This window comes from Pseudomassariella vexata (assembly GCF_002105095.1).
Source record: "Pseudomassariella vexata strain CBS 129021 chromosome Unknown BCR38scaffold_14, whole genome shotgun sequence".
Taxonomy (NCBI): domain Eukaryota; kingdom Fungi; phylum Ascomycota; class Sordariomycetes; order Amphisphaeriales; family Pseudomassariaceae; genus Pseudomassariella; species Pseudomassariella vexata.
In genome coordinates, this window is record NW_024467969.1 from 2581 (window position 1) to 20563 (window position 17983).

At 49.8% G+C, this 17983-nt stretch overlaps 5 protein-coding genes across 5 annotated transcripts; 2 read left to right on the top strand and 3 right to left on the bottom strand.

Moving 5' to 3' along the window:
* The first annotated feature begins 2673 nt into the window (after positions 1-2673).
* On the top strand, positions 2674-3507 carry BCR38DRAFT_445490 (uncharacterized protein). The gene has a single exon (XM_040861016.1). The coding sequence runs from the start codon at positions 2713-2715 to the stop codon at positions 3337-3339; it is 627 nt and encodes a 208-aa protein (XP_040711738.1). The 5' UTR covers positions 2674-2712; the 3' UTR covers positions 3340-3507.
* Positions 3508-3711: 204 nt separating this feature from the next.
* BCR38DRAFT_488793 (CrcB-like protein-domain-containing protein) lies at positions 3712-5100 on the bottom strand (the record flags this gene model as incomplete). Its single annotated transcript, XM_040864321.1, has 1 exon — positions 3712-5100. The coding sequence occupies one exon, from the start codon at positions 5098-5100 to the stop codon at positions 3712-3714; it is 1389 nt and encodes a 462-aa protein (XP_040711739.1).
* Positions 5101-5658: 558 nt separating this feature from the next.
* On the top strand, positions 5659-7214 carry BCR38DRAFT_445493 (uracil phosphoribosyltransferase). Its single transcript, XM_040861017.1, has 3 exons — positions 5659-6267; positions 6366-6465; positions 6548-7214. Exons 1-3 carry the CDS (start codon positions 6079-6081, stop codon positions 6952-6954), a joined length of 696 nt encoding a protein of 231 aa, XP_040711740.1. The 5' UTR covers positions 5659-6078; the 3' UTR covers positions 6955-7214.
* Positions 7215-10570, bottom strand: BCR38DRAFT_445495 (DNA ligase). Its single transcript, XM_040861018.1, has 2 exons — positions 10176-10570; positions 7215-10125 (listed from the first exon to the last, which is right to left on the bottom strand). Exons 1-2 carry the CDS (start codon positions 10274-10276, stop codon positions 7251-7253), a joined length of 2976 nt encoding a protein of 991 aa, XP_040711741.1. The 5' UTR covers positions 10277-10570; the 3' UTR covers positions 7215-7250.
* Positions 10571-11795: 1225 nt separating this feature from the next.
* On the bottom strand, positions 11796-12044 carry BCR38DRAFT_299307 (uncharacterized protein; the record flags this gene model as incomplete). Its single annotated transcript, XM_040854533.1, has 1 exon — positions 11796-12044. A coding segment is annotated over one exon (249 nt), but the record flags the coding sequence as incomplete, so codon positions are not given.
* Positions 12045-17983: the final 5939 nt, after the last annotated feature.

Below are 17983 nucleotides of genomic sequence, written 5' to 3' on the forward strand. Positions count from 1 at the left end.
CACCTTTGCGTATAACACCTCCCTAGCCCCCGTAACCTATTTCCCTGATGTCCGGCCTTACCCCGTTACAATACCTAGCGGCTACTCTTTCGGAAAGTTCAAAAGGGCTTTGATAAGAAGGACTACTAGTTAGCTATCGTATAGCGAAAGATTAAGGTAATAGAGGTAGAGCTTAAGGCTAGTAGGGCTAGGAAGCGGAGGAAGGTTAAGATAAGCCCTAATTCGAAGTTTACTAATATCAAGGCTATTCGGAAGGCTCAAATCGAGGCTAGTGAAATTAAGGATAGTACAGATAAGTCTAGCGAGTCTGAAAACCCTAGTAACGGTGAAAGCTATATTATAGTCGTATCAGAATAAGTATAAAAAAGGTTAAAGTTAATAGTTATAATATATAGTATTATTTTTAGGGCATCCTATATGTGGGGGTGTCCCGGATGTGGGTGTGGGACGTTATCTTTTCCTCTATCACTTTCTCTACCTATTCTGTAATATCTTCAACAACCTCACTAGGTGTTTTCTGACGCTGGAGAAACTGTTGGGCCTCTGCCTGAATGAAATTATTCTCCGGGGTCTCCCTGCTGAATAACTTAGCCAGCTCTCGGATTCGTTCCTTGCTACATACAACCTTCACCACTCCACTCCATAAGGCCTGGGTTCTGCTTTTCCGCCTCGCTTAAAGTGTACAAACCCTTGAAAATATTTCAGCGCTGGATGGGGAAATGTGATCGAGCACAATCTTCTTATCGATACGTCACGGTCTGATCAAACCTCATCGAGACTGTCAGTGTTGTAGGCGTTCATGATCACAATGCGACCCTCTTTGGCAGCTGCGGCATCTAGAACATCGCAAAGGCCGTGAACTGTACAGTTGTACTTTCGGGGCCTCCCGTTTTTCTCTCCTCACAATACTTCCTGCCTTGAAACACGATCAATTCGAAGTGTTCGATCAAGACGATGTAGTGGCGATGTAGCGAGTTTAATAATGATCTAAGCCGGGCTGTGTTGAAGACTGTGGCTAGCTGGACAAGGTATAGCGGAAATTGGAATTGACTGACAAGCGAATAGATAAAGATGTCTTTCCGGTATTACGAAACAAGACGTCAATTATTCTTCGGTGCTTGGATATACCTGTTTTGAGAAAGGAGGCAAGTACCAGTCCCAGGCAGGCCCCAAAGTATAATTAACATCTGATGCGAAATGCCGCAGCATTAGTAACACACTCAGGTGTTTTTTGGTCAAGAAATCGGCTGATCTCGGCGACTAGGCCGGCTTTGCGGTCTCATCAGCGCAGATCATTTTGAGGGATCCAAGTCTCTCGTAGATTGCAGCGCCCCAGCGTTTGAACGGCTGGGGAGTGGTAACAGGGACCTAAGACTGTCTCTTATAGGCCGAGTATATTCGAAGAGAACAAGCAATACAAAAATATCCCTGCAAACTTTGGCGATGCTAACTATCAAGAAAACCACTTCCTTGTTCAAACATTTCGCTGTTGCTTGGGCGGTCAGATTCCTTAAACATGGATGGTATACAGCCAAAGATGCTCAGAACACCATATATCATCGCATACAGCATGAAGCGTGGAATCATAAACTTGAAAACAAAGTGCAAATACATTTCGGGACAGAAGGGGAGATACAAGCAGAGTAGCGATACTTGGCGACGACCGGATAGCATATAGAACATGGAAGCTGAAAAACCTCCATGATAATCTTCACGTTACATTTGCATCGAAATCATGGGGAAATACCTTGAGCAGCACCTCGTACACTGAAATTTTTGGACCTAGGGCAACATAAGGTATATCGATTTGTAACCGACCTACGGCATAGCAAATTTAGGCGGATAAAAAGTGATCTTCAGCAATGAAACACTGAACAAAATCTTCGAAATGAGTTATCGAGCATTAGGACCATACTGGAATCTTTTGCGAGGTGGTATCTACTTCAGGTTCAGCATCACATGGACAGATTGAAACTTGACAGGACGCAGGGGCAATGCCAACACTGGCTACCACTCGCATCGAACCGATCCTAATATATGCACGGCCTAAGTTCAGACTATATACATCTAAACTACTTGACACTCGGGATTCCTGCTACCAAGTCCCCTAGATTGGTGCCCCACCAGATCATCCAAAGAAACGGCAAAAGTATACACACATCTCTGAAACACAGCTGATGGAAGCCATCCAAAGTAGAATCAACGCCCGCAGGATGGCTATGTGGAAGACCCTTGTTATGACATAAAGTATTTCAGGCATACCTATTCCCCCACGAGAAATGTCCCCCAGCCCAATTGACATTCCAAAAATAGCCATTCATATTTCGTCCGAACTTCTTTCCAGTGGCCAATCGGCACTTGATATAAGCCACCAACTCCAACGAGCACCCGCAAGATAGATATAACAACCCAGATCCCATGGTGGCACGATCCCCTTCTACATCAAGTTTCAGCCCAATCGTATTTGTCTTATCCATCTAACAATCGGCAACCAGAGTTTCTCTTGTCGTCACATATGCAGCCTAACTATACAGTCATGGAACGGGACCCCTGCGTCTCGTATGGTCTCTGGTTTCATGCAAACTCAATCTGGGAATGCGTATATAGCTACCGACCCGCCTGACAGGCAAACTTGTCATTCAATCCTCATCCGTTTTTGTATGTGGGGTAATTAATAACACTAGTGAGAAACAATGACCTGTAAGTCACCAAATGACCTCTTCCCTCCCCAATATTGAACACAAACTCACTAACACTAAAGTCTTCAAATCAACGTCAGTTCATACCAACACAACCCCCCTCCCACGCGAAATAAAACGCGGCCCAGCCATTAAGCTCCTCCACACTCACGACTTCCTCCTTAAAACCCCACCGCACTTCCACAACTACCACGAACTACCCGTTCCCCTAGGACAGCGGCCCCCGGATCCCCACTTAACCTCCTCCATCCAACACGCAGCCGTGGCACCAACCCAGTACTACGAAGTGAAGTATATTGAACCAACCTTGTTGTCCTGTTTTACGCGCGGCGATAAGAAAGTGTGCTGCAAGGTCGCCGTGACGGATACGGGTTCGGGGATTTTCGTGCGGAGTACGAGGCAGAGGGGCGGGGTGTTCAGAAAGGGCTTTGGCGCTGGGATGACGGTTGTGGTGGAGCAGATCTGGGAGGTGAGGTATGCGGAGGAGAAGGAGTGGGATGGGTTGGAGTTGGTGGAGAGAGTGAGGGTGGAGGGGCTGGAGTGTTTGACTGGGGGTGTTAGGAAGAAGTATGAGGCGGGGTGGAGAGATGTGCACGAGAGCATTGTGAAGAGGTTGATGGTGCTGGACTTGGGGATGTAGAAAAATATGGGTTTAGCTGGACACGATGGGGTTAATGGGAACACGAAATAGGAGTTTGACGGGTTTGAGCGCTGTTGCCTTGGAGGTACCTCTTGGGTTAGACTTGTACACTCAAGACAAAATAATGCGCATATAGTGATGCGAGTGCATATGGGGTGTGAATTGTTGTATTGGGAAAGGATGCTAGGTCAGCTATTCTGGCTTGGCAGAGCTCTTTTATAGCTCTTATCTATCTTATCTATAACTATAGGGTAACCCCCCATGGGGTCACGTATCATGCGCATATAGTGAAGAATATATGAGACTTGAACGTATCAGGACTTATAGTAGATCACCTGAATCATCATTAAATCCATGGGTATCATCGCCACGCTACTTCACACACACGAGTCCAGCAAACCCTTGGCTCCACCTCAACCCCCCCATGATGGCAACCATAAGCGCCAACCCAGTCCCAACACTGGCCACCCCATAAACGTAAGCGCGCAATCTCCTCAACGCCGCCAGTTCCGCCACCCAAGTTGACACGGTAGTCAAACATCCACAGAACCCGTCCTCGATCCCCTGAAGGACCTGACACCCGACAACCCCGCCGTCAGGCACATGTGCGATATCCCACGCCGTGCCTAAGACAGCCGTCCCAAACATATTAACGGCAAAAGTACCCAACGGGAACGACGCCTTCCGGCCGTTGAGGTACATCGACACATAGAAGCGGAGTAGACAGCCCAGAGGCGCGAAGACGAGCGAAAAGGTTGCGCATCCGCGCCATACCTCGGAAGCGCCCGGGAGGGTGAAGCGGTCAGGTGGCAGGATGGAGAGGAGGACGGCGCCGAGCCAGGACCCCCAGGCGAAGAAGACGGCGATACGGTCGACAATCTTGCGGGTGAGAATGAAGGGAAGAGATGGCGTGATTGGTTCGAGGGCGATGGCTAGGTGCGCGCCGATGAAAAGGCCTGATAGAGAGAGGGAGACGGTGGTGATGATGACGGCGAGGACAGCCATGAACGAGTATCCGCCGTTGCGGGGCATTGTCGTGCTTTCCAATTTTGGCGTTGGCATGTCGTTGGAGAGAGCTAAGAAGACATCCCGGATGAAAGACGAGAAAGATGTGAATGACCCGCAGAAACCAGTCGCCAGACCGATGTAAAGTGGGATGGTCTTCTTAGTAACCATGTGAGCCTTCTTGGCCGCTGCGAGATCGAGCTCATCTCCCGTAGAGCTAGAGTCGCCGGTTTCTTCGTCAACACGATGAGCTTGGTGTGCTTTCGTGATTTGCGGATCATGTGTCGGCGTGCCCCATTCATGACGAAAGAGCATGCGGTCCTCGGCCAGAAAGCCCATGACCAAGCTTCCGGCGAAGTTGGGCCATACTGAGCTGAAAGGGACTGGAGCTCCGGGGTAATATGTCAAGGCTTGTAAGCCGAGTCGGGCGAGAGTGCCGAGTATGGAAAACAAGATGAGGTACGAAATGGTGTAGATCTGCGTCGCCAGTCTCGAGATTTCGAAGTCTTTTGTTTGATCCTCCGCGGTGACTACCGGTTCTGCGCCAGCGCGCCCATGCGAACCGTCTTGGTGAGATTGCTGGCGTCGTAAGTAGTCCTGGTCACGACTCTTCGACTGCTCCAGAGACTCGTGTCTGTAGATGGCAGCTTCCTCTGGATTTTGAACTGGAGGGATACCAGCAGCCTCAGCAGCATTCAGATAGGAGCCCGGAATATCGTAATCAACTCCTGCGGTGGATAGACGGCGCTGTGGCATATTGACCTGTCCGTGGGAGTCTTTCGACCGGGACGGTTTGATCGAACCAGCTGGAGAATAGACTGTTTGCCCAGCCGACAGTGCAAAGCATTCCTCTCGTGAGATGTGCCGCTGCATCGGCTCTTCATCTGGATTTTGGATGGATGGCTCTGCATATACATCGTCGATTTTTTGGAGTGAATATGGAATATCGGATTGAAGTGAGGGTCTGATGGTTTTGTTTTCGTTCCAAGACGTTTGAGAAGTCGGAGATGCTACGGGATGCTTTCGCTGCACATCAGGCGATGAAGATATATAATGGCGTCCGGTTTTTTCTTGATGCGACATCGTCCCCCGGTGAGTTCCTCGGTGAGGGAACATGACCTCCATCCCGTGTCACCGGCAGGTCGCAAATCCAACCGGGGGGGCACGTCCGACCAATGCGATTAGTTCCTGATCGTTGTATCTTGGCTCTCTCGTATATTGGCCTGCGGAAGAATCCCGCGTATCGCTTGGCACCCAGAGTCGGAGCTGTTGGCCATGCGATACAGACTTGTAAGTTGAGAATCAAGGTCGAGTTTCGTCTTGGCAGAACTTGTCGGCCAGTCCACCCATCCCCGGTGATCTTTGTCCAGTGGAGCCCACTGCTGGAATTGTCCATGCTAGGTGGACACTAGGCAAGTACTCCAACAAGCGCTATCATGATGCTTATCATCAAGTAATCCACTAACAGCCCCAGCTTAACAAAAGGTTTAGATTACCCTGGACGGCAGCTTATCGCGCCCAAGCTCCCCGCATCGGTCGTGAACTGTACTTGCGCTTGCAACGAGCCCAATGGACTGTTTGTTGTCTGCTGATTGCCATAATCGGGTGCCCGACATCGCATTAGACAGATCTCACCTACACCCTAGAATCGTTGTTCGTGTCGACTGTGCTATCTAGTCGTGATATGCTGCTGTGATAACCGGTTCTCCTGATATCCTCCTTTATCCTCTCACCATGTCTGCCACTCCCGATCTTCCCGCGAATGTTCATGTGTCGAACCACCCATGTCTCCGCGCAAAACTGAGCCTGCTCCGGTCGAAGAGCACTCAGGCAAGAGATGCGAAGGCGTTGGTTAACCAGATCTCGACCATAGTTGGCTGCGAGGCTTTTGCTTCGGCGCTGACTGCAGTCGATGGACCTAAAGTTAGGAGACCCTCTGTGCCTCGAAAAGACGCTCAATATCGCTGTGTTCCGCCCCCTAATCAAGCCCGTGAACTCTGCTGATGTTTTTATAATGACAGGATGAGACCCCGATAGGCTTCGAATACACAACTACGAACGTCGAACCCCAAGAGCTCTCCCTAGTGCCCATCCTTCGATCAGGTTTAGGCATGGTAGAAGGTCGGTTCCGCTTTCCCCTCAACGTCGTCGTGCCACCTCACATGCCTGTTTGTTTCCAATGCTGAATTAACCCTCCCAACAGCAATTCAAACCCTCCTGCCCAACCCGATCCCCGTCCACCACCTGGGCCTCTACCGCGAACCCTCGACCCTCGACCCCGTCGAGTACTACAACAACCTGCCCCACCACATCGCCACGGGAAACTCAGGAAGTTCTGCCTCCCGCTTAGCCATCATCCTCGACCCCGTCATCGCCACGGGCGGCACTTGCGTGGCTGCCATTCAGACCCTGCGCGAGTGGGGCGTCAAGCGGATTGTGGTGTTGAGCGTCATCGCCGCCGTCGACGGTATCCGAAGGGCCGCCGCCGAGTGGCCTGACGCTGTCGAGATCTGGGTTGCGGGGGTTGATGCCGAGCTTACGAAGGATGGAATGTTGAAGCCGGGCGTGGGGGACGTTGGGGATAGGCTATTTTTGACTATTGGGAAATGAGGGATGTTGCAAGATATTGATTAATGGGTTTGTTTGTCAGGGGCCGTCGATTGGTGGCAGTACGCTCTCAAGTGAGCTGCGCCCTGATACAGAATCCTAGCGGTGTTGAAAGAGCTCCAATTTATTTCGCCGTACGTGTGAATCCGAAAAGGGCAGATTGTCTTGCCTGGGATCTCGCAAATTGGTTCGCAGGATAGTTTAGTTACGTCAAGTACGACGAATGCTGTAGTACTCCACGTAGAGTAATACATGATTGGGTTTGTGCCCTATAATATCCGTCTCACGTAAGTCGATATTTACATAGGTGCATATCTTTCCTCGTCGAGCAACGTCGACTCCTTCCAACAGTCCTCGATCCACTTCTGCGAGGTAACGTGCGGGATCCGTTGTCTGCAACTGATAACTGAACGAACTTCGGCAGCCAGTTCCCTCTCACTCGTGCCATCGCTACTGATGACCACAACAGTAGTGATCGACTCATCGTCCAGATCCTCTGTGATCCTTCCCCCACCAAACTTCACCCAGTTCTCCAGCTTCAAAGCAGTGCTGGACGAAACATCCAAGCCCCTCGCAAAATACACCACTAGCTTCCTAAACAAATGACCCTTCAACCCCCCAAAGTCATGACCGTGCTCTTCCAGCTGCTGCAAAAAGCCCAACTTGTTAAAGGGCTCGTAGATGATTTCGTGCTTGGGCATATCAGCCAGCAGATTTCTCAACTCCGAAACGTCCAGGTCTCGCGCATAGCTGTCGCCAAACTCATCCACGTTCTCCGCGGCCCATTCTTTGAGAGCATCGCTGACGTGGAACAAGTGCCTCGGCTCCTCGGGTAGTAGGAAGTTCTGCGCTATGCAATCCAGTACCCAATTCGGCTTGAGGACATCCACGTCGCCTGCTTTGATCATACTTGCGACCTTGACCACCTTCTTTTCGCCAATCAGACGCATGTGGCTACGAGGTATGGGTTGCTGTGAAATGATGCCGCCATTCTGTTTGATCAGGGTCTCCAGCTGCGACTTGGTCTTCTTCGGTGCAGTTGACTCTGTGAGAACGCAGAGTTCGAGACCTTCGAACACTTTGCTTCTCGGGCCATCGAACTCAGCTGGCGCTGCTTCCTGCCCAGCGATGACAATCTCTTTCTTGGTCCGCTTAGTCGGCCTTCGGCGGGTTTCCATCTCCATAGCCTTCGACTTGTTCATCTCGTCGGCATGCTTCTTCAAGTTGAGGAACTCTCGGTAGTCAAGCGCCGAGTCCCATGACTTGTCAAGACGCAGCCCTTTGAACCTGGGAAACCGCAGAGTTATACCCCTGGCGAACTGTTCGGAGCTACCAGCGCTGGCCGCTTTCACCGAGATGACGACCGACTCGCTCGGCCGTATCCAGACATCGGGCTGTTCGGCTTGTTTTTCAACACCACTACCAAGCTCAATGTAATTTGTAGGCGGGTTCTTCCGATCCCACTCATGCCACTTCCCTTCTGTGTGGTGTCGGATTTCCGCGTAGTCTTCGGCGCGGAATCCACCACCGACTTTGCAGAAGCTGTAGCATTTCTCAGGATTGACACCCTTGATGGTGATGTCGTTCTCATCAGCTCGGAGGCCGCACAAGAAAGAAGAAAGCCTACCTCCACGGTGCCCAGATCCGTAGTAACCGCCAATGATCACCACGTCGACGGATTCGCCGAAGTCATTCAGGTACTCGGGCTTCACCTTGATCCAGTCATCGTTTCGGCTGTTGAGTCTGTACATTGAACGTGGGTTTTTCAGCACTAGCCCCTCAGAGGCCTCGGCTACGACTTTTCGCAGCTGAGGCTCGATCTCATCTGGTGATGTCGCTGCGAGGTATGGGTGGATCTCAAGTCTTCGATGGACTCCTGGAACTGCCTTTGCTAGCGCATTACGACGGTCTCGCAGTGTGTACTGGCTGAGACATTGGCCATTGAGGTGTAGTATGTCGAACACGCGAAACAAAGGGCGTGCTCCGTTTTGACTGTAAAGTTTCTTCTGCTCTGACAGCGCTGCTGTCTTTAGAGTTCCAAAATTCATGATCTTGTCGAGTTCCATATCCCATGTGACCATTTCGCCGTCGAGAATGAGGTTTCGCACTCCTGGCGCAAATGCATCTTTGAGATGACAAGAAAGTGCAGATTTCTCGTCCTCGAAGTTGCTACCGTATAAATAGGTGTAGTCATGGCCTTTTCGCGATGCGAAGAAGAACTGGAAACCTCCAGGACTGTTGGAATCTTCCTTCATGTGCATTTGCATTCGTTCTCCGTCCAGCTTCTCCTCAATCCAGTACTCATTATCATCCTCTAACGGGTTGGCTCTAGTGAGGCTGTCGACCATCTTTCGGAAAGAGCCAGAGAATTGGAATTGTGCCAACTGCGGCTGAAAGCATTGCATGATATGCACGTTGGTCTCTTCTTGATTGAGCCGATATGAAGGGTCTGAGAGCTCCCAGCATACTCTGCGCAGGCTTGAAGAGACGCTGAACAGAGCCTCGGCATCCGGATGCCAGATATCGAAGAAAGTTCTCTCAGTGGCACCCACTTTCATGAACTTCAGAATGATGCGGATTAGCCACATCAGCTCCTCTGGGTTCATTCTCTGGTAGAAAATCTCAAAAATGGGAAGCTGCTCCTTTTCACCGGATGCAGCAGACAGTTTGTCGAGCCATTCGTTGACTTCGGCGATGCGCATGTCGCCCACTTCGGTTCGCATTGGTCTTTTGGACAGAACGTCATAACACCTCCCGGCGAAGTCCCCGGCCATGCGACTCGCCGCTGACTGTCCCGGTAGCTTCCAGTGCAGCAGATTGTAGCCATCTTCGGAGTTCTTGTCGATCTTCATGATCTTGACCAGAATCTTGCCGATATTGTTTTCCTTGAGCCCGTATACGCCTCTGTCACGGTCCTGGTTTGGGATGATGAGGCGCAGAGCAGGGTAGAAGTCGTCGCCCACCTCGGCGCGCCACCTGGAGATGAAACGCTCGACGATGATGCGGCGTTGCTCCTGGGGAGACATCTTGGATGGGCCATGAGGACCAGTCTTTGCCCGACTAGTTGCGGGCCCCGTGGGCTGTTTCTTATTGTTGTTCAGCGGATTGAAGAGGCATTCGTAAAGCTGGGAGAACAACAGCGTTTTTGAGTGGTTCCTCGGCCTATTCGGATACCTAAAGGAAACGTGAGCATCAATGTTCTAATATGGCTTCAGCATCCTCACTTCTTGTCAAGTTCCTCCAGGGTTTGACCACCGGTGGTGTATTGACGCAGCTCTTCATCTACAGCGCCAGGATCGCGGCCTCGTTTCCTTTGTTGACTCATGTCGTCCCTAAGATGGTGGAAATTGAAGTGGTAATCAAATACACTTATAAGTGCACTAAATGACGAGGAGGACGGTTCTGGAGTTGAAATCCATGTGCTCAGTAAGTTAAAAGTCCTTCCTTGACATGTATTCGGGCCAATATTTTACTGCAAATCCCGGGTATCTAATTAAAAGCTCCAGCACTAAGCCCGTTTGAAAGGTTAAAAAGTTATCTCTGGTGAGAGGCTGTTAAAAGCTATGTATTAAGCAATGCAGCCTAGAGTTACTGCTGCCTGCTGTCTGCTAACTGTGCCCCGCAAATGCAAACAGGAGCTATGAAGCCACCGTGAAATTGAGCCTTTTCATTCGCCTCGACTTCGAAAAGCAACAAAGTGGCAAAACTTCGGTGCTTAACGACGCGGACGCGCCACAACGCGACTCCCTCAACTTGGGCAACCGTCTACTTTGGGATGAGCAGCTCCTGGCCTTGACGACGTTCAATGCCCCTCCAAATGACACTCCAGCTGTCTCCGACAACTTAATGAATGCTGGGTTATTACGCGTTCTGCCTTCAAGACCTTCTCTCGCTCGACAGCGTCTCCTTCGATTTACATTTCTAAAAGCCTACTCTCCTCATGCCTCCCCGGGGTACCTACCAAGTCGAATCGCGCCGCTACTTTGCAATATGTTAGGAAGGGCCGCACAGAGACACCAGGCAACGGTTCCTCCACCCTCAAAAAAGCCTGATCTTGGAAAGCAACTGTTCCCATCGAGCAGTCCCGCGACTACTGATGGCAACATTGCTGAGTGGGCCAAGAAACCGTCGAGTTCGAGTTGGGGGTCTTTGAAGGCAGTCGAGCCCTTCAAGGCCAAATCTGATGATTCGCAGGGCCCCTCTAGACCGAAAACTTCAATTGCTAGTTTCGCCCGACCAACGAGCCAACTTGCATCACTATTCAGCCAGGCAAATTCATTCAAAGAGGAGCCAGAGCCAGAAAACAGTGGTCGGACGGTTAGTTCAGTCTACATTGACGAGGGCGACTTCAGTGATGATGAAGATCTTTCATTGGACTACTCCTGCCCGGCTTCTATGCCTGCCCTGCCACCTGCTCCGAAACTTTCGAGAATGACACCCATGAAGAGACCCGAAGCACCGTCTGCACCTTCGCCTGCTACCGAACTACCCACCAGTGATATTCCGTGGTCCTCGTCACCTCAGGAGCACCACTACCCTCCGCCCACAAGTCGTAATCCGACTCTGAAACGCGAGTCGCCTACAAATTCTGCACCTATACCTGTGGTTAAAAGACGTAAGCTGCCAGATAACTTCATTAAGAAAGCGGAGGGGCCTACCAGACCGGTAGCCACGCCGGCGAAGACCAATTTGCCATGGGACACGACACATAACGCAGTAAAGGAACAGAAGAGGCACTTTAAAAGTCAGACCAGGAAGTCGGAACCAGAGCTTTCTATGGAGGACATCCGGTCCGCTATGGGTACACGCAACAAAGTCGAGAACTCTGCTATATCATTAAGTACGGAGCAACAGCATGTCCTCGAATTAGTCACACAGAAGAAGCAGAGTGTGTTTTTCACTGGTCCCGCCGGAACCGGAAAGTCTGTCTTGATGCGCGCCATCATCGCTGATATGAAGAAGAAATGGGCTCGCGACCCCGAGCGATTGGGTGTCACTGCGTCGACTGGGCTGGCTGCATGCAACATCGGCGGAATGACTCTACACAGTTTCGCCGGCATTGGCCTTGGGAAGGAGGATGTGCCAACCTTGGTGCGAAAGATCCGTCGGAATCCAAAGGCCAAGAACAGGTGGTTGAGAACTAGTGTTCTCATTATTGATGAAGTCTCCATGGTTAGCGACACCCTACTTTACATCGCAGGACTACCTCCTCGATGGGCACTGCTTCCGTCTAATTTCCATGAGCGGCCATTCCGACTTCGGGGTTTTCAGGGATAAGCACCAGCTGACACGTAGGTATATACAGGTGGACGGTGACCTTTTCGACAAACTGGCATCAATCGCCCGCACCATTCGGAACAATGGACGTCCATGGGGTGGAATTCAGCTTGTTATTACTGGCGATTTCTTCCAACTGCCCCCGGTACCCGACGGCCATGGCAAGAAGACGGAAGTAAAGTTTGCCTTCGAGGCAGCAACATGGAACACATCAATCGATCACACCATTGGCTTGACCCAAGTCTTCCGTCAACGAGATCCTGGTAAGTTCCCTGTGAAGCAATGCGATTGGCACATAGGCTAACCTAGTCCAAGAATTTGCCAATATGCTGAACGAGATGCGCCTGGGCAGAGTCAGTGACAAAACCGTTGAAATCTTCCACGGCCTTCAAAGACCAATCCATTTTGATGACGGTCTTGATGCGACTGAATTGTTTCCAACCCGACAAGAGGTCGAGAAATCAAACTACATACGTTTGCGCAATCTGTCGGGTGAGCTCCACGTGTTTGAGGCAGCCGACTCTGGAGACGCCAGTGTCCGAGACAGGTTGTTGCAGAACATGATGGCACCTCCCAAAATCGAGCTCAAGAAAGGCGCACAAGTTATGCTGATTAAGAACATGGACGACACACTTGTCAATGGGTCGCTTGGCAAAATCAAGGGTTTTATGACCGAAGGTGCATTTGAGATGTGGAGTGGTGCGCAGGAGGCATTAGACGACCGGGCGGAGGATGACAGTGCAAGGAAGAAAATCAAAGCATTCAGTCGAGTCGCCGATACGATGAAGGACATGAAAGAATACCCACTGGTCCAATTTACAGGGACAGATGGAAGCCATCGAACCTTGTTGATCATGCCAGAAGAATGGAAGGTCGAGCTGCCGAATGGTGAGATCCAAGCACAACGCAAACAGCTACCCCTCATCCTCGCCTGGGCACTGTCGATTCACAAGGCCCAGGGTCAAACATTGGGACGCGTGAAGGTTGATCTTAGTAGGATATTTGAGAAGGGTCAGGCTTATGTGGCGCTCAGTCGAGCGACGAGCAAGCAGGGCTTGCAGGTGCTGGGTTTCAACAAGGCTAAGGTCATGGCCCATCCGAGAGTCATTCAGTTTTACAACAAGCTCTACAGCGCTGAGACGGCCCTCAACAAGAAGGCGCCAGCAAAGATTTCGGACTTTGTGTCAAAGGGGCCTTCAAGGTCGAGGATTGTTCGCTATAATAAGCTCCATGGCGCCGAGTCGGCCCTCGAGCAGAAGACGCCAGCAACGATGTCGGACTTTGTGTCGAAGGAGCCTTCAGGTTCGACTTCGTCGGCTAGAAAGGGGGCAGAGGTTATTGATCTTGATGAAGAGGAGGCGATGGCGGCGTACGGCTAAACGGAATTACGGCTGCATCTGAAGGAGTTGGCAAGACATGATTTCAGCCCATTTACTATTCGAGGTTTGGCGTGTTTGGGAAAATGCACTTAGACTTGATAGTTTACCACCATGGAAACCGCGTCTGTTCGGCATTGTTCGTTGAATGAAATATCTATTCTCGGACGAGGACGCCAGGCCTTGAACGGTGGCATACCCAGCGGGGATACACAGGTTGGTTGGTTGGATGCTGCGCAACCACAATGGACTAATTGTTGTCCTGCCTAGGAGTTCAGTGCAGTCGATGTGAGCACCTAGGTTAGACTAATTGTGTGAGGCTGACCAGCAAGAAAACGATGGTGATATATGGATATCTATATTCAATGTCTCTATAGTGACCGTTTCTTGAGCCTCCGACAGTCCAGTCGACATTTCCGTCGCTTTGGTGCAATTGTTCCGTGTTTTTCTATCCCTTCCCCTCTTCTGCCATATCCCGTACTGCGCGCATCATTTCTACTAGAGTGGCACTTACAGTTGCACCCATTTTGCTGTTTACTCCTGTCTGCAAAATCCGGAAAATCTTCGATCTGGATAGGGCGGTAATCTCAACGCCTTGACACAGCTTCCTGCTTCACTGAACAGATCAGGAACCGACCTTGTGCCACTTAATCTTCGCGAGCATTGTAGTCCGCGATTAATGCAAGCTACCCAACAACCTGACCTGTGTCAAACATCAGGTAGCATGCAAACTGCTAGGCTACTTTTAATAGCTTAGGATAATCATCCACTAAGTGAGGGGGTTCCTACCAAATTGAATAACCAGTCGCTGGTTTTTCTTCACTTCGCAATGCACTGACACCTCTCGTGAAGGTGACCACTTCTCCGAGGGGACTTCTCTTGCTGCATGCTAGGCGCAACCTAAGAAACGTCCTACGACTATGTGCCTTAATATTTACACCAACCCGTAAACCTTTGGCATATCCTATAACAATCTTCCCAACAGACGAGGCCCAGTGGTATTCAGCACTAAAATAATATACCCTGCTCCGCTCACTATTTAAGTAGATATAATCTTTTTACTACCTCAATATGTCTTATCCTGCATCTAAAAATGTTTACTCGAAACATTTTTGGAGTACTTTAAACATTTTACATTACGTTTATTCCGTATATATACAACTATCTGTCAGCTAGTGTATTACCAGCAAAATAACTATACTTTCCAGAGACAAGCCATGACCAATGATCCCAGATTCCTCAGCATAGATTCACTGAGGCCATACTTTCATGCCAGTCTCTTCCTAGATCACCTGGGGCAATTAATCCGAGCTTCCACTCGCGGTATATTCTTGACCTCTGTAGAACGACTACACGATGTATACAAAGTTTTGTGAGTGTTTCAGGGTGAATCCAGTCTCAAGGTGAAATTTGCAAGTGTTACTTCTACAATGGCCAGAATCCGTGATAGGTTGAGAACAAGAAACATCTACAGGAAATGCTTCCTCAAAGCCTTGCGTTGGATTCCAACAACAAACCCAGGGACCTACGCTGCTTCGCACATTCATAACCTCACCCAAGCACAATTATAACAATGATCACTTGTGATCAAACAGCGACCAAGACTGACATAACTTTCCTCCTCTCAAGGCTACTCGCCGGCATAACCCCAACCCCCAACCTCCGCCAATAGCCCTCATACGTCCATGACTACCCCAAAGCATTCCTAATTTGAACGGTAGTAGACAATTTGACGTTATAAAACACCATCCACAAGGTCTACAAGTGTCAGAGGTGGTACCTGCGCAGCGACCACTACTTATTTCCAGACCAACAACACTAGCCTAGCTTTCTTTCCTCACCACAATACATCACTTCTATTGTGTGTCCCTCAACAACAAGTGACTTTCTGTTCCCAGAAGATGATAATTGGACCTACGCACAAACGAAGAAATGTTCCAGGACAGGGTCGTCTCTGACAGCATCCCTCACTAGAACGTAAAGAACTACGCCAATCCGATGCGCCATGAGACTCAATGTCACGTTGCCCTAGTCTTTTATGCTTTCAATACAGAGTTCAAGTTCGTTAACGGGTCCAGACTCCGTTTTGCCTTTGATGTCAATCTACTCATGGCCGACCAACCCATTTTATTGGTTGCGCGACGATGTATAACAATCCTCGGGACCTGGGCCGCACAGAACGGAGAAGTATACTTATATGCGGACCTCCTGGTAGAACTGGCAATTTATTAACAAGTTCAGAACCATTCTAACCCTTGATATGTGTTTATAACACCGATTTGCGCTTACGAAGTCAAGTCATACATAGTGTTACGAACCGTTGGCCCTGAACCAACATTACAGGCCCGTCGGCAGGCTAGGTGGATACAGACGCTAGGATCACGGGACCCCACATCGGAGGAAGGAAAGGACCGGTAGGTCACGTGATCTACAGGGTTGGATATGTTGGATATGTTGGATATGTGGGACAGCCAACATATCCAAATGATCCAGAAGAAATAAAAAAAAAATATTAAATACGCCGTAGGTGTTAACCCTCGGTACCTCTACAAGTACTCCCTTAAGGGGTGTGAAGGTCAACCCTCGCAGACTCACTACAACCAGGTGACTTACAGCTGGAACACCTGCCGTGGCAGTGCCAGATGGGAAGCCAATCATAACCCTTGTAGGAGCCCCGCCAAGCGTGGATGACTTAGTCGCGCTCCCTCAAACCTAAGTTGTCATCTTCTTTCCTTCGCTCCTTAGAGTAGAATCTTCGTCGATAGCACCTAATCGAGGTCTCTACCAATGCGATGCAACCCAGGTCGTGACAAGGGGCTATAGATGATATAGCGGGCCCTTAAGCCGCGTCGGGCGGTTATACAGGTAAACTTGTAGCCAAACGACTACTAAACCTCCTGTCCCTCCCTAAGTCTGTGCTACAACCCCTGCCTGAACTACCGATAAGTGTGGTAATGTGGCACTTAAATTCGTCCTCAGGGGTGGGATGCTGCTGATGTGCAGAAGATGCTCGACTATTTTTTGTCGCGACAAGTCGTAGTATCTGCTAATTGGGGTTCTCGTCGAGCGTATACATCTCAACCATACGCTCAAGTGGATAGACCGTAACGTGGTCTAGACGCTCGCAAGAATCGCGGCGAGAGGGGGTCCGATAAGGGGTCGGATTAACGATTCGAATTCTGGACCGGCTGTCGAGTTATATTCCGCCGACGTAGTGCTTGACGGTCGACTGGCTAGGATGCTCGTAATCCTAAACTGCACCAATCTCCCTATTATCGCTAGGTAGGCGAAGTCAACAAGGTGGGCAGCGCGCCGTAAGGGTTGACTAAACCCTAGAAGAAATAACAGGGGTGGATATGTTGGACAACCAACATATCCAAGTGGGGATCAGTGAAGGAGAGATGGGCATATAAGGGACAGGACTCCCAGGAATTTCATAGATATACAGTCTCTACTTCAGTGATCAATCTAAGCATCAATCTAACCCATTGGTGAGGCAAACTGCCTTGACGACTCTATTCCCAGTTACCCTACTCGAATACTTCAGTTACCCAGAGCCCGATACTCCATACGTCAGACCCCGATATTATTGCTAAAGGACTCCGCAGCAGGACTTACTTACTAGCACAAACCCTTACAGACTCTTTAGTGGTTTACGCAGCTAGACTATTAGAGATTTCGTTGCACATAGCCTAGTACACTATATTGGAACCCTATAACTTCCTGAGTAAGGGTTAGGATTAACTACCTTTTTAGGGATTACTATCTTAGAGGCTTATATTCGAATTTATCCTAGATATACTGTAACGAAACCTCTAATAGTCTAGCTGCGTAAACCACTAAAGAGTCTGTAAGGGTTTGTGCTAGTAAGCAAGTCCTGCTGCGGAGTCCTCAAGCAATAATATCGGGGTTTGACGTATGGAGTAGAGTGCTTTGGGTAACTGAAGTATTCAAGTAGGGTAATCGGGAATAGAGTCGTTAAGGCAGTTTGCCTCACCAATGGGTTAGATTGATGCTTAGATTGATCACTGAAGTAGAGACTGTCTATCTATGAAATTGTCAGGTTACGGCCTGGACCGAAGGCGATAGTACAGAGTGAAGGGGAGAAATAGGCGTGTCCCCCTGGTGGTCACCTGGTGGTCACTGGTGGTCACCTGGTGGTCACTGGTGGTCACCTGGTGGTCACTGGTGGTCACTTGGTGATGGCAGGTAGGGGTGTCCACAGTAGTTCATTGATCTCTGCCCTCTCTATCTTCCTTCGTCTCGACTCCTTACTTATAGCCAGCCGAGGTTCTCTCTTGGATTCTGGATGTTTGCTTCCGTATGTCTGTGTTCCTCCGACTTCGGCCAATATCTTGGATAGCGGCTCCTCATTCGCC

Bases quoted from the DNA above. Each gene is read 5' to 3' on its own strand.
- BCR38DRAFT_445493 (XM_040861017.1), top strand. From the start codon at position 6,079: ATGTCTGCCACTCCCGATCTTCCCGCGAATGTTCATGTGTCGAACCAC. The intron at 6,268-6,365 runs GTTAGGAGACCC...TTATAATGACAG, and splicing joins CTGCAGTCGATGGACCTAAA to GATGAGACCCCGATAGGCTT. The intron at 6,466-6,547 runs GTCGGTTCCGCT...CCCTCCCAACAG, and splicing joins AGGTTTAGGCATGGTAGAAG to CAATTCAAACCCTCCTGCCC.
- BCR38DRAFT_445495 (XM_040861018.1), bottom strand. From the start codon at position 10,276: ATGAGTCAACAAAGGAAACGAGGCCGCGATCCTGGCGCTGTAGATGAA. The intron at 10,126-10,175 runs GTGAGGATGCTG...CGTTTCCTTTAG, and splicing joins CTGGAGGAACTTGACAAGAA to GTATCCGAATAGGCCGAGGA.
- BCR38DRAFT_445490 (XM_040861016.1), top strand. From the start codon at position 2,713: ATGACCTCTTCCCTCCCCAATATTGAACACAAACTCACTAACACTAAA.